This window comes from Daldinia decipiens, assembly GCF_022478715.1.
Source record: "Daldinia decipiens strain CBS 113046 unplaced genomic scaffold F4813scaffold_13, whole genome shotgun sequence".
NCBI classification, from domain to species: Eukaryota; Fungi; Ascomycota; class Sordariomycetes; order Xylariales; family Hypoxylaceae; genus Daldinia; species Daldinia decipiens.
In genome coordinates this window covers 532,289-546,855 of record NW_026054556.1, presented here as the reverse complement: position 1 = coordinate 546,855, position 14,567 = coordinate 532,289, and the positions used below count along the sequence as shown (strand labels likewise).

General features: G+C 48.2%; 5 protein-coding genes across 5 annotated transcripts; 3 read left to right on the top strand and 2 right to left on the bottom strand.

Moving 5' to 3' along the window:
* Positions 1–1,606: 1,606 nt before the first annotated feature.
* Positions 1,607–2,374, top strand: F4813DRAFT_388745 (uncharacterized protein; the record flags this gene model as incomplete). Its single annotated transcript, XM_049246738.1, has 2 exons — positions 1,607–1,734; positions 1,804–2,374. 2 exons carry the CDS (start codon positions 1,607–1,609, stop codon positions 2,372–2,374), a joined length of 699 nt encoding a protein of 232 aa, XP_049100436.1.
* F4813DRAFT_356920 (uncharacterized protein) lies at positions 1,883–3,515 on the top strand. The gene has a single exon (XM_049243044.1). The coding sequence runs from the start codon at positions 2,589–2,591 to the stop codon at positions 3,075–3,077; it is 489 nt and encodes a 162-aa protein (XP_049100435.1). The 5' UTR covers positions 1,883–2,588; the 3' UTR covers positions 3,078–3,515.
* An 897-nt stretch (positions 3,516–4,412) lies between these two features.
* F4813DRAFT_356917 (uncharacterized protein) lies at positions 4,413–6,870 on the bottom strand. The gene is made up of 3 exons (XM_049243043.1): positions 6,444–6,870; positions 5,200–6,369; positions 4,413–5,146 (listed from the first exon to the last, which is right to left on the bottom strand). The coding sequence occupies exons 1-3, from the start codon at positions 6,576–6,578 to the stop codon at positions 4,976–4,978; spliced, it is 1,476 nt and encodes a 491-aa protein (XP_049100434.1). The 5' UTR covers positions 6,579–6,870; the 3' UTR covers positions 4,413–4,975.
* Positions 6,871–7,186: 316 nt separating this feature from the next.
* On the top strand, positions 7,187–8,648 carry F4813DRAFT_356914 (DNA-directed RNA polymerases II 24 kDa polypeptide). Its single transcript, XM_049243042.1, has 3 exons — positions 7,187–7,427; positions 7,535–7,617; positions 7,692–8,648. Exons 1-3 carry the CDS (start codon positions 7,326–7,328, stop codon positions 8,215–8,217), a joined length of 711 nt encoding a protein of 236 aa, XP_049100433.1. The 5' UTR covers positions 7,187–7,325; the 3' UTR covers positions 8,218–8,648.
* A 1,019-nt stretch (positions 8,649–9,667) lies between these two features.
* F4813DRAFT_50173 (uncharacterized protein) lies at positions 9,668–11,778 on the bottom strand. Its single transcript, XM_049248568.1, has 2 exons — positions 11,253–11,778; positions 9,668–11,147 (listed from the first exon to the last, which is right to left on the bottom strand). The coding sequence occupies exons 1-2, from the start codon at positions 11,579–11,581 to the stop codon at positions 9,959–9,961; spliced, it is 1,518 nt and encodes a 505-aa protein (XP_049100432.1). The 5' UTR covers positions 11,582–11,778; the 3' UTR covers positions 9,668–9,958.
* Between the last annotated feature and the right edge of the window lie 2,789 nt (positions 11,779–14,567).

Below are 14,567 nucleotides of genomic sequence, written 5' to 3'. Positions count from 1 at the left end.
GCTACTACCGCTGCCACGTTTGGAGTTGAGCTGACCCAAACAAAGCCTACAAGCTATGTACAAGCAAGCGCTTGAGGGATCGCCTCTCTCATTCTGTTGGTCGACATATATATAAATATATATATGAATGGTATTGCTATCACATAGTAGGGGTCTAATCCCATACATACAACAACCATCATCCATCCATCCGTCCATTCATCCATCCCTTCTATCATCAATCTCGACGTCCTCTCGTGATCGGTTGGTAACCTGTCGTCTTGCAATATATCTAGAATATACCTAGGGGTGAGAAACACATAAACACATAAACACCACCACCATCATCATCTTTTTTTTTTCTACATACGTGCCTAACAGCATAATAATAAATAATAACTATCGTACATTACATTTACATATACATTTACATATACATACACATACACATACACATATACATATACCTTTTACCTTACATACATCTACATCTACATCCCCCCCCCCCCCCGGTCACATCTTCTCTCCAACATTCGATTAGCTACTGGCTCGTGCAGCAACACCAGACCGGCCGGATTATGCAAACTCTCGATTGGGTTACTCTCATGCACACTGCATGCTACTAGTAATCCTGCCACCCATTCGAGCCACGACAGCTACATTTCCTCCTTGTGGCCAAACGTGGACATAACTGTCGTCCCCCCTCACGAACCTCCTTGCTCGCTAAGCTCGTCTTTGGGCTCCGCTGGGCTCTTCGTCTAGCATCTTCCCCACCAGCAATTGGCCTTCCCGGTTCCTTTTTTTGTGGGCTTGTCGATGCTGCAGGTAGGCTCTGCAAGTCCCAATCCCTAGCCTCTCTTCTCTATCTCTCTCACTCTCACTCTCTTGTGCGAGTCTTGCAGTCAGTCTTGCAGTCAGTCTTGCAGTCTTGCTAGTCCAAAGACAACAGTCTGTTACCAGCATCAGCCTCTCAAAACCTCACTATCTCACTTCCGCATAGGGGATCGACCCCCCGTTGATCCACCGACAGGTCTATTCCTCGCCTCTCCCGCCTCGGGTTCTTGGACTTTCTCTCGCTCTCCGCGTTCCCCACGCTCCATACAAGCGGTATCTTGCGCGCCCAGATATCGGTGTCATCGGAACGCAAACTGACTACGGTCCTCCTTATTTGCTGCCCTCAATTGACTATCGCGGCACTCAACAGGGCGGTCAGCCTTTGGCTCCTGCAGGCCAACTTTCTGAAGCTAGCCAGCCACTGACTGCTTCTCACTCTCGACCAATTCCCCCTCTTGCTCCCACGTTGTCCTGCTGCGACTCTGCGCATTGTCAAGCCTGCTGTGTTGTTTCTTCGCTATTGTTCATAATACAGGTCAGTCACTCCTTGTGCCTTCGCCCTGACCCCCGGTCCTTTTTTTCCCTTCCTTCTTCTTTTCCTCTTTTCCTCTTGTCATGGACCCTTCTCGGGTCGTCAAGTGAACAGCGTCATCGTACAATAATCCCATCTATACTCTACACCTCCGCCCATGTTCACCACTTTCTACATCCCGGCTTTCCTGCCCGCCACCTCCGGCTTCACGCCGCTAAGATGTATACCAGGGAACATAAACCCCGCAAGTCCATCATCAGAATGGACCCGGACTGTGCTATCTGCCACGCTCCTGCCAGCCTCGCCTGCGATTGCGAGGCTAAAGGGCTCGAGATTGCTGTCGAGCAAGCAGAGTCCCGCATGATGCAATCCGTATATAATGACGTACGGTAAGTGCTTCGTGTCTATCCCCAGGCGGCTCTAAGCCTTCGCGTAGCAACCTACTAAACCTGCACCAGTTCGTGGGTTCGGGCACACGCTCAGGACTACATACTCGAGTATTTCCGGCTGCTCACGGAACGACGCAAGGCTGCACATTCGCAACACCTTGAACGATTAACAGCCCACGCATACCACTACTACCACGCCCCCCCGCATCCCAACGAGATTGCCGCGGCCCAAGCGACTCTGAAGAGAGGAATCGACGAGGATTGGCAATCTAGCGTTCAGCGGTACCCAGAAGTGCTAGAATATTTTTACAGTTTGGTGGAATTGACCCTCCCACCCGATGACGAACCTGCAGTCAAAGACCCTCCGTTGAGTGCCTTAAGCGGATCACGGAAGGTTAGCAGACGGGGCGGTGCGTCAACGGCTACGGTGGCAGGGGATACCTTCCACGAGAGGGAGCGGGAACGGAACCCTCTTGCAAGAAGGACACCCCCGCCCCCTATGGACAGAATTGACAGGATAGATAGGAGGACGCCGGGACCGGTTGCGAACCCACTTGCACCGCCACCCGGCCCTCAAAGAAGGCATAGCACCTACCGGCCGCCGACCGCACCGCCGACTGCTTACTTCCAGACCTACTGACTTAAGTAGTAGTTGGAGTGATAGTTGGAAAATATGGTTAAGAGCTTATCTCATCTGGCCGGCCGTGACCTCGACACCTTTACGCCTGGACTATCCTACCCTTTCCGCCACTCTTGTAAAATCGGATCACAGCACAGCTTGCATATCTATCTATCTACACACGACATATTTTATTTCTTTGAATTAATTCAAAAAGAAGAACCAAACTATATTCATGAGACCACGAAAGCGCATCATGACTACCGTATCTGTTGCATGGATGGGAGGAGGGAAAACGTCCCAGATACCATTTCTTTTCTGCATAGCGGCGAGACATCTGCTCTTTTTGACAAACTGTTCACACAAGACACAACTCAACACATATTCTATTCATTTTGTTCTTGTTTTCCTTGAGGAGCTGGTTCTACTTCGACCTTGGGAGTCATTTCTAAGACGGGTGGCAATTTCTTCCCCGGGGATTCGATTGGGCGTACGGAGTGTTCCACGGGTATTGGTTGGACGAGCAAGGGCAAGGATCCGGCAAGCTTCATTTCTCACTTGCCTTTTGGTTGCTCACTTGTTTCACTTCTGTGATGTATTTGTTGTCCGTGCCCGCTGTCGGCACATAGGGACGGAGATTTTCTACCTGCGCGAGAGGGAGAGAGCGGAGCTACGATATACCTATCGACTTATCATCCAAGCAGAGCAGAGCGAGGTACTTTAGTCAAATCAATATACAACAAAGTTAATGAAACATTGTCTTAGTCAAATCATGGCTCGGAACGACCCACGGGTATGGGCGTTGGCAGGCAAACGCATGTGCGTTTCTTTCTTTTCTCTCGTTTCTCTTTTGCACTCGGGCTCGGCTTGGTAGGGTAGACAGACGTGGTCACCCTCCAGCCGGGCATCAAAAGCATCAGATCAGATCAGGTAGGGCACGGCAGTAGGAGTGAGTGAGTGAGTTTCGAGCTGCTTCTGCTTGCTGTAGCTGTAGCTTGCCGTTCAGTCACGCGTCTCGGTGCTCCCCCGCCCTATGGCGATGCGGCTGACACGTAGGCGACGGGAAGTGGGCGAGCCTTTTATATACATGTACGTACATATATACCTACCTACCTACCTTATATGTGATAAGCGGTCCCTGGCTCGGGATGTAAATTAGCGAGGGGGGAGAGGGGTGAGAAGGGGGGAGGGGTGTCAATGATGGAGCGAGCGAGCTTGCCGGGCTAGGGGACTTGATGCTGCGAGATGGAGATGCCTACCTACCTGATGGTAAGATAGATCGGTATAGATGCGGTTTCTTCTACTACTACACGACACCTTCGTGCCCTTGCTCGCCTGTATGAGCTGATATAACGTAATATTCGGCTCGCGAGCTACGAACAACCTGAATGTCTAGGTAGGTTATGTGTGTGTACTATCCGTATACGTACCTAACCTGCCTGTCTATCTACATACCTAAAGTCCATAGATATGAGTACGAGCATGTGAATGCATGCATACCTGCTAGACAAGCAGTCGTCGTAGACGTAGCGTATCTACCTACCTACCCACCTATCTATGTAAACATACATACATGAACATGCATACATATGTATATCCATCCACCCATCCACTCGCCCCATCTCCACAGGATCCGCATCTGCCGGGACGAAACAACACGAGCACCTGGACGATGGAGGAGGAGGGGGGGTCCCGACCCGACCCAATGTTTTTATGAGACATTGCCTTATGCACGACTAAGTCAGTCATCCCATTAAGCCAGCCACCCCTCCTCCTCATCCTCCTCCTCCCCAATCGCTCAATGTATGTATGTATGTATGTATCGGTGGTGGGAGAAACCCGGCAAGGGCGAATCAACAAACCTGTTCAGACCGAAAAAAAAAACACCCGAAAAAACAAAATAGATAAAATAGGGGCCCCCCGAGGATCACGTAATAGGGACAGCAGAGGATATGAGTATGAGACAAAGCTTGCGAAAGGCAGCTCGCCGAATGGGGGAACGGGTGTGCGTACGCATGTATGTATGTATGTAATTGAGGCTGCCCGGCCGATGCCGCTAGTTTGTTTGTTTGTTTGTTTGGTTGGTAATTTTACTATATTTTGTTTTTTATATATAGGTATACCTATGTAGAATATCTAGCGTATGCTGTTGTTGCTGCATACCAATATATATTAATTGCCTACATTGATATTGTCAGGCGGACTGCCTTCCATCAAGCTGGATAGACAGCACCATAACAATAGATAGGCGGGAACGAGTCACACAAGGCGGACGGTGATATACATGTATAATATGTGTGAGAGATGCGGGAATAGGGTAGCTAGGTAGGCGTTTGAATGCCGTGCTAAATACATGGTAATGATGCTGTGAAATCTAACCCTCGAAAATTTATTTTCCCTATAGCCAGCCAGCCAGCCCCCCCCCCTTTGTTCAGTTCATTCATTCCTCGTCCCACCCGAGAAGAAAACCAAAAACAGCAATTCCTTGTTCCTCTCTCAAACAGGAAATCGGGTTTAGATATTGCGTGGCGGTGGAGGCTTTTTTTCCTTTTCCCCGATCCGAGAATCCATTTAAATAACCTCGACTGACTGGTGGTTGGCAATCAATGGCGCGGTGGACTTCTAAGCCGACTTCTCCTCCAATGATGCCTCATTTAGATCCGACGTGACGGCTGCCACCTTGTCGTCAGATTTCTTGTCCCCATTGACACCGTTGGGGGTTGCGGTACCGGAAGCCTCAGCAGCCTCCTCGGCTTCTATCTTCTCAATTTCTTTCTTGGCCTTTTCGATGTTCTAAGTTTCGTTAGCGATATTCTAGAATGCAGACTCTTAAGAACGCAACTTACACGTTGAGTTTGGGCCTGTTGGTCAGACTTCCAATGCTCTAGCTTAGCCTTGACCTTCTCGACAGCAGCAGCAACGTCCTCAGCGCCCATAGGAGGGTTAATTCCCAAGAATGAGCAGTCATCGATAACAGAAGGGGGCAGGTTGAAGCCCTTTTCAGCATGGCCGGCCTTTTCGACGTGGCTGCTCTTCTTACCCTTCTTGCCCTTCTTCACCGCAGGTAGGTAATCATCGCCACGGTCTTCCTTTCGCACTAACCTAGTACCCTTTAAGCCCGAGTCGTCAACCTTACGCGAGGCTTGAGCGCTCAGACCGCTATCAGCTAGAAGAGGAGCCTTCTCGGCAGGGGCGGAGGACGGGTCGAAGTATTGCAGCAGACTGTTGGCTCTTCGGATCTCCTCGAGATAGGCAGGGTCGCTGGCCTCCTGGAGCAGCTTCTGCGCGCGCTCCTTCTTCTTCTCCTTCTCGATGCGCTCGCGCTCGGCCCTCTGTCGGTCTCGAGCTCGTTGGCGTGCTTCGCGCTCATACTCGCCAAAGGCTTTCTTCGCACTGTAGTACTCATCCTTAAGCTTACGTATAGCCTGGAACTTCTCCTGCTGCTCGGCCTGTAGCTTGCTTCGCTCGTCGCGCAGAGAATTCAGGTTCTTGAACGCTTCATCTTGCTCTGCCTTGATGGTATCAAGCTCAGCCTGGATCTTAGTGTATAGTTCGCTTAGCGCACGAGCTTCGGGGTCGTCCATGCTGTCCTTGATTTCCTTGATCTTAGCCTTCAGCTCGTCGATTCCCTTCTGCGAAGTGTCGAACTGGGCAAAGTTCTTGCGCTGCTTTCGGAGGTTAGATATCTCCGTTAGGGCCTTCTTCTCGTCGACCAATTTCATCATGCCGCCGTTGACCTGCTTCTCCAGATGCTCAATCTCGTGATCAAGATCCTCGACGCTCTTAAAGTTGACCTTGCCACGCGCATTCTTCTGCTCTGCGATCCGGGATCGCAGCTGTTCGTCGAGACGTTTGATCTGGTCCAGCTTGGTGTTGCGAGTGTTCTTGCCGGCGCCTTGCTTGTTGCGGATTTCATTGGCTTGAGCGATAAGCTCCTGGCGGCGCTTTTGGAGAGGAGACTGGGTGTCCTTGTTCTTGTTTCCCGTGACGAGCTCGACCTTTTGCTTAACAACATTCTATACTTTACTATTAATATCTATACATATGTCTATACACCTCTACCGTACTTCATTTTGGATGCGCAACTTACGTATCTAGCAAAAGAGTCCTGGTATTCCTTCTCGGCCTTAGCTAATTGTTCTTGGAAGAGCTCGGTATTGGGCTTCTCCGGCTTCTTGTTTTCGGCCGCCGGGGCGGGAGTGGGTGAAGCAGCTACCTCAGCCATGGTCGCTCTCTATAACGTAGGGGCGGGTTAGAGAATGAATGGAATAAGGTAAAACAACAAGGGTCGGAAAATGAGTCTTGATCTATTATATAAAAAGAAAGAGAGTAATGCCTAGGTAGGAAGATAGGTCATAAAAAAGTGACTGGCAAACCCAAGAGATACCAAGGGGAAAGGAGGCCAGATCTCAAGGTCCTAAAGGCCTGCCAGGTTCAGCAGAGGAATTTTTCGGAGTCGGACCACTAAGTTAGGTTAAAAAAAAAAAGTGATTTTGATTCAACAATGGACTTTAACCTAGTTGAATTTACTAGTGGCTGTGGCTGTATGTAGCGGGCTCGGTGGTCTGTGCACAGTGTTCTACTAATGTAACTGGAAGTGTAACCGAGATTCTCCCGTCACCCAACGTTCCACCAATCTGCTTACTAGGTACCATGTAGCCTTACTGTGTGACTACCTAGTGGGTTGCACCGATGCAAAGGTTAGGTACCTCTGGCTGCTCTGGCCACAATTGACAGGTACGTACCTTATCTGCATTAACCCCTGCAGATAAAGCTAGGCAGGTACAAAGTACCTTGGAATTTTTCATCTTCCCGTCGTAACGCAAGGCTGAACTTGAATTGTCTTTCTTTACTTGTCAATTCTTCAACTCTAGCATCCACCTCGTGAAAGCGTCGCGACTAACCATTTACACGAGCACTATCTCTAACCATTCGAACACCAACAACTATCTAAAGTCGCGTAGCTTCCACGATGTCGGACCAGGAAAACTCCCCTAATAACGAAGTAAACGAGAAGACCGCGGTCAAGACGTGGCGAGCATGGAGAACCGTTCATGAGATGGTCCAAGACCGAGTAAGAAAGCAATCATGGCCTTGATCACCCCTCAGCTCCTAACCCACGATCGCACAACCTGCTACGTATGCCGCGCAAACACGACATTTGTACTAATGCGCTACCAGGGATACGAACTCTCCGAGACAGAAGTCAACATCTCGCTAGACTCGTTCAAGAACGTCTACTGCAACATGGACGGCTCTGTCGTGTACGTATTCGAGAACACTAGGCAACCTATCTCCGATGAGAATAGCTAGCTAACCTACGCCTTGCCTTGCAAAGACGTTCAAAGCTCAAGTTCTCGGCGCGACCGAGCCCAGAGATGATGAAGAAACTAGCCTCTCCCACCACGCCATCGAGCTCGGAACCGAAGACCGAAGTTGGCACGATATGGGTAGAGTTCCACGACGAGGATTCGCTGGGAGCGGAGCACATGCGCAAGTTCGGCAAGTTCTGCGCGCAGGAGAACCACAGCACGGGGATCCTAGTATCGCACGTAGCCGTATCGGCCTCGGCCAAGAAGGAGATCGCCAAATTCGCCCAGTGGACCTCCATCGAGTGGTTCCTCGAGGAGGACCTTCTCATCAACATCACGCACCACGAGCTCGTGCCCCGTCACGTTCTCCTCAGTAGGGAGGAGAAGGTCGCCCTGCTCAAGCGCTACCGCCTCAAGGAGACACAGCTCCCTCGTATCCTGCAGAAGGACCCTGTCGCCAAGTACTTCGGCATGAAGCGCGGCCAAGTCGTCAAGATCATCCGCACCAGCGAGACGGCTGGTCGCTACGCCAGTTATAGACTGTGCGTATAAACCCGAACCCGAACCTACACCTACACCTACACCCCCCGTGGCTATCTCTAGGCAATAGCGGAAGAAGAAGAGAAGGAAGAAAGCTTTGCAAAATACCGGCGTCTACGAGCATGACTTGATTTGGCAGAGGCTGGCGTTTTTTGGTCTGCAGCTCGGGAGATCATTCTAATCTATCCCCGCAGCTACCCAGAGGTTGATTTTCTACTAATCGAGGAAGAGGGGAGGCTTCGCTCTTATTGCAGTTTGGACATAGAGCCGCTACACGAGAAAAAGGGAAATTGTAGTCTAGTAATTGAGAATGCCTGTCGAGCTTACTATGGTAAGTCCGTCTTAGATGTGGTTATCTCAGTGTTCTTATTACTGTTCTATCGCGAGTAATTAGATGTAGGCATATCAGAGATATTTATACCAAGGCTCCTCCGTTCTTTAACGATATGACTCTTTCGTGAGCGCTGCATTCGGTAAAATGCTTTCCTCCGGCCGAGTTTTCGGCTTTGCGTCTCCAGAGCTAGCGTGCAGCGCGCATGAGATGGAAGATAGGAAGATATATATCACCAAAGGTAAAGTTAAGTTAATAATAACAGAAATAAGAGTCTAACATAAGTCATAAGAGGGTTCAAGAGAACATATCAGGAACATAAATCATATCGATCCCCGACCAGGCAATGATTTAGAGGCATGAACCGTATCTATTATCTACCATCCATCAAAATTCCCTCTATGCATATTTCAGTTCCCCGAGAGGTATTATCACAAAATTTCCAAGAGAGGGCGATTAAGCATTGAAATATAAATCAGATGTATACCTAATCTAGCATCTATATGTCCTTATCTAGATTTTAACGTCTTATGAGAATAAGCGCATGGCGCTCGGGGGTATCTGGTACGAAGCAGCAAACGACGGCGAAAACACAGCAATAAAAGGCTCTGGTATGAACATGACCCCTTGCATTCTAGTACCAGAGCCTTTGATCCCCTCCCCCCCCCCCAGAGAATGCCTCGAGTGCCTATTTTGGTGCCCCCCATACACCTATCCAAACTCCGAAGGGACATCTGTAGCCCCGTATGCCCCTACTTATGCCATTGTGACAACCCCCCTATCCCAATCCAAAAAAACGCCAGCTAATCTAGTCTTGGTACCAGCTCAATTGGTTTTATAGAAAACGTATAATTAAATCTTCATTCGATCTCATGTCGTTTAAATCTTTCGCATATAAGGTCTGTATTTGTACAACGTATGGAATATTCCCAGCATCGACGTCGTAATATCATGATATGATATAGTTTAGTAGGTGAGTGAGAATATTCATGCTATTTCGTAAATTTCGTAAGCCGCGCACAGTCGTGCGTATTAGTATCTCGTCATGTACACCCCAGAGCCCTCCAGACGCTCTGGCAGGGTTAGCAAGCTGCTGTCTTCTTAAGATATCAAATTCTAGGATAGATGGATCCGTCAAGCAGGTAATTATTATGTCGGTGTCGTATAATCTAGTTGCGACGATGTTATGATATAGAGGGCGATGCGTAAGCTACGGCTGTTAACTTAAGTTGATTATTCGTTCTGCGGTGAATAATTGGAAAGTAGTTCCCAATCCCTGGATCCCAGCCGCGACTCCCTACCGTTCGATCACGGTAGTTGAATAGTCATAACGCAGATGGCTGCTGATTAAACTACTGCATAAAAATGATGCAACAGTTGTTGTTGAGAGGAAACCCTGAGAGTTGATCCGAATATTGAAAATCACTGTAACGAAGTCTTGCGGGAACTGCTACTCTTCGAATCTTTTTGGTCAATGACTGTGTCGTCTGAACTGCTCGGACTATTAACAGGATCGTGTAGTGCTTCTTGGGGATGCTGAGGTATTGATTCCAATTCAGTTCCAGTCTTGGAACTCGATCGAGATTGCCTGGGATTGAGAGGATTCAGAAGGCCACCTAAATCTTGTAAAATTACTTGGGAGCCGCGGCGGAAGCCATTGCTTGTTGCTTGCTTCGTGGATGAAGGGGAGCTTAGAGAAAGAGGAGACGGCGGTTCAAGGTTGGAGTTAAAGCTATCCCGTACACTTCGATCCGGCTCGCCATCGAGTAGCCCGCCAACGTCGAAGAAAGAAACTCTGCGGGGCGTTATGGCAGAGCTGCTTCGAGATGTAGTAATTTGATCCTTGTCCAGGAGATCAAGTGCTGCACTGCTTTGATGACGTTGAGGAAACTGCCAAGTATCCACAGCTAAGACAGGTCTGACCGGCTTTTCGGCTTGACTTTGTTGCCTTGCAGCATCCTGAAGTTCGCGATCTACACCAAGGCCCAAATCCCTCACTAGATCCTCATCACTACCCCAGTGCCTTTGATACGTAGGCCTGCGTTCGACCGAGTAGTCAACGGACTCAGCCGCTGTGGAGTTGTGTCTATATCTAGTCTTTTTCACGCCTCGATCCCGGACAAATGATCCGAGAACAAGCGTGTTAGCCGCAGCTGTAGCAAAAAGAAGTTCGACGGAAGCAAGCAGAGAGCGTAACTGCTGGTTTCCATGCGCGCGGATTATGCGAGGAATGCGATACCCCGTCATCGCTACGACCGTCAAGCTCACAGAAAACAATAATGTTAGTTGGACCTTCCTCTTAGTGCTCATATGGCTGGTGAGGATTATAGGAATCGGATAGAAAACGAGGAGAAGGTCGGTTAAGATGTTGCAAGTCGCCATCGTGATGAGTTGGGCAAATCCCTGGCGGCATTGGCCTCCAGGATCCGGCATAACTTGCCAATAGTGAACGAACGGATGACATTCCGTCAAATCTGCTATCAGAACAGCCACGAAGGTTGCAGCCAGAGTGACTCTTATGAAGATCAAGGTGATTTCGTGAGAACGGTTCCAGGTAATACTCGTTAGACGCTTGAAAAATTCAAGTATGGCGCTTTTAAGAGTCCAGAGCCTTGAGTCAACGATAAGTTAGCACACAAACGGTTTATGACAAGACGACTTGCTAAGTGAAGTAAACCAAGAAGAATTCGTTCGCTCTAAAGGACAAGGTACATACGTTGCCGCATAGAAGATCCGGCTAGCAAGCACCAAGCCACTAGCCACGGATTTCATATGCATCTCTTCGTCCGTCATCTCGTGCAAGTGTGCATTGTTAGTCCCGTAAATCAGGATAACGTGAACACATCCCATGCGCAGGTAGAGCGGAATGATAGCTAGCGCGGCCGTCTTGTCCTCCCTAAACAGCTTCTCAGATCGGATAAAACGACCGGCGATGCGTAATAGAATTATGACGGTGCAAAATAGCGTGATCCACCAGCAAACCAGAAGCGTCGGCTTGTCCTGGTCGGGAGAACGGAACGGCGGTGGCGACGAGTATAGGGGCATCTTGCCTCTACTCGAACTTGACCACGCTCGTCAACCTCCGTAGAGGGGACGAGCGGGGATAGATACGTTGTCTTCAGAGTACACCGATTGCAATAGAATCGCAACGGTGTTCACAATCGAAGCGGAGGGTCAGTCTAGCCCACCGGAACATGAGTTCGTCGACCACTGCAACAGCCGCAAGTCTTTCCTTTTCCTCCTCCTCGTTAATATCCAGACGAAAGGGGCCGTGTGGGAGTTGTTTGTTGTATTTCGAGAGAATACCCAATTTACGAAAAATTGGCTTAAAGGGATCCAGAGTATTGTTATATCACACTTATGACGACGAATAAGTGGACTGTGATCCTCTACCGACGACACTCGCATCAAGTCTACTAGACGATACATGGAATACGCAGTTATAACGATGCCGGTAGTGAACGTGAAATGTATATGACATCAGGGACCCTGGATCGCGCATCGTCGTAATTGTCGCGTTCGATATGGACAGATAGAAAACGAGAGGAAAACGAGCCTATGGATCTATGGGGGGGGGGGACTAGAGAAGTTGTAGTTTATGGTAGCATGGATGCCCACTGGGAGGAGGGATTTGGGGACGGGCTAAACGTTATCATGTACATCGTGTACATGGAACTACTAGGAGCTACTAGGAATTACTAGTTCATTATCCCACATGTACTGTATGTATTTAGCAGGGATACATGTCTAGTGTATGCACATAAGTGCAAGCGCAAAGTATATCCGCCACCACGGCTCAAGAGTCCTTACCTACCTATGTACGTACCTAGTGTAGGTGTAGAAAGATAACACTACTGTAGCTACCTACTGTAGGTTACCTAAGGTGCAAGGTGCATGTAGGATTGCTCGAGTTACAAGGGGCTATGTGCCTTGTACGTTTATGTGTTACTTATACTACACTAGAATTCAACCTTAACTAGGATCCTTATTAGATGGGATCTGTCAAGCCCAAGATTTGCGGCCATCATTTTCCGTACGCAGATGTTTACCTATATCTATCTAATATCTAATACTTCGGAAATATGCACGATGACCTCGGCCAGATAAAGTGTGTGTGTGCGATGAAATACAACGTCTAACGTAGGTACTGTGTGCACGTACATATGTTGTGCCAGCACACCATTTCCGTGTCCGTATCGAGAGGAAGGGCGATTGCAGTTCGATGGAGTCGATCGATATAGTTGATAGCGTACCTACCTAGATATCAAACAAACTTATCGAGGTGCTGTTATCCTATTGGCGTACTAATACTAACGGGTTCAAAAGTCCGCAAGTGCCGTTTTCAATATTATAGCGCGCCAATCCTTCTCACCCTCATCCTAGCCATCATGAAGCGTTCGACGCCGTTACCCGTCACAGAGTTTGATTTGCTAGGCATTATTCTGTCACCTCGGCGCGCAAAGTAGAGAGGTTGGGTTAGCGGTAGGTATCACGATCAAATAGATATGCTATTAGACCCATGTGCGATGCGGGCAGGGCGCGGGGCCTACATAGTACCAACATGTAACGTACATCCCGTATGCCGTCCCCACGCTTTTCCTAGCGCTAATACGATGTCCAAATTAGTGTGATTACATAGGTACCTAGGTAGCTTAGTACAAATTCGTTAAGCGAGGTTTTCTAGTCGGAAGCGTGCGACAATTGGTTCACGCGAGCACTGGGTTAAGCTTGTCTACCTGTATAGTGTATGTATGTGGTAGGTGAACCACAGGAAGTCGGACGATAGGATTTCGAACACCACGTCCACTATTGCACGTCCACTATTGGACCCGAAGACATGGGCCAAGTCTGTGCACACGTACATGCCATGTAAGGTAGATAAGCAAAACGTTTGCTAGGAGCCACTACTTCGGGACTTATCTATTCTTATGCCCATCTTAAAGTTAGCGGAACAAATCCCAAAAGGAATAATCGTCTGATCTGTCCTTAATGTTCCAACGCCTAGATAATGGTATGATAGGTACGTATACATCAATAGACCATGCCGATGATTTACTACCCGATTGGTATAAATTCCAATTGAACAAATATTTCAATACTCTAGACCGCTATTGTTATGTGCACCATATCTATTTGCTTTAATTAATATACCCAGGCCAATACAAACTTATGTACCTCAAGTAATGTAGTGTAACCGATTAGTGTTGCACGTTTTATTAAGATAGTCTCAAGCTAACGCAGCTTAGTTTTTAGCGGTGGTGCACGTGAAGTTAACTATACTACACTACACTATAATCTGCTTAGCCTCATTTGCCTAGCAGTCACCGTATAGCTAGGTATATTTATAGAATCGCTTAATGACCATCACACGGAGAAGAAAAACATTAAACTACATATGTAAGGTCTTTCGTATTGCGATATGCTTAGCCTCTCGGGATACCTACTACAGAGGTAATATTGGTCCGGTGCTTGGCTCCTCCAATACAAGAATATGACAGACCTACGAGTAACCATCCAACATACCTGTTTTTGACAGGAACCGCGAGTAAGTCGAACTGAGGCGAAGGCTGAAATGTACATACATGAATATTGCGGCGTCTAGTCTGGAGTCTAGGCCTTTCATCAATAACCTGAACAAAGGTACCTAGGTAGGCAGTGTACCTGAAGTATAAACTCTATTCGAGATTTATACTACTAGTCGTTTCCCACGTTTATCCTTGCGTTCCCCTGCATCGCAAGAACTGCACTACGTGGTAATTAACACATGCATTAATTGCAACGGAACACATCCAACCAACACCCAGCCGTTTGGAGCGATTCATTACGAGATGTTAGGTGGCAGGGTGATTGATAACGAAAAACTTATCGGGGATCTCGTCATTTCAAATACGGCGATATAAATTTTTTTTTTTACACGCCTTACGCGTAGGTACAAGATCGTCGCTCATCAACGAAATTACCATAGCTTTCCGAAAGGGTCCTTTACAACACATATGTATATAATAAGGTGAAGCAGATTTGAAGTTTCAAA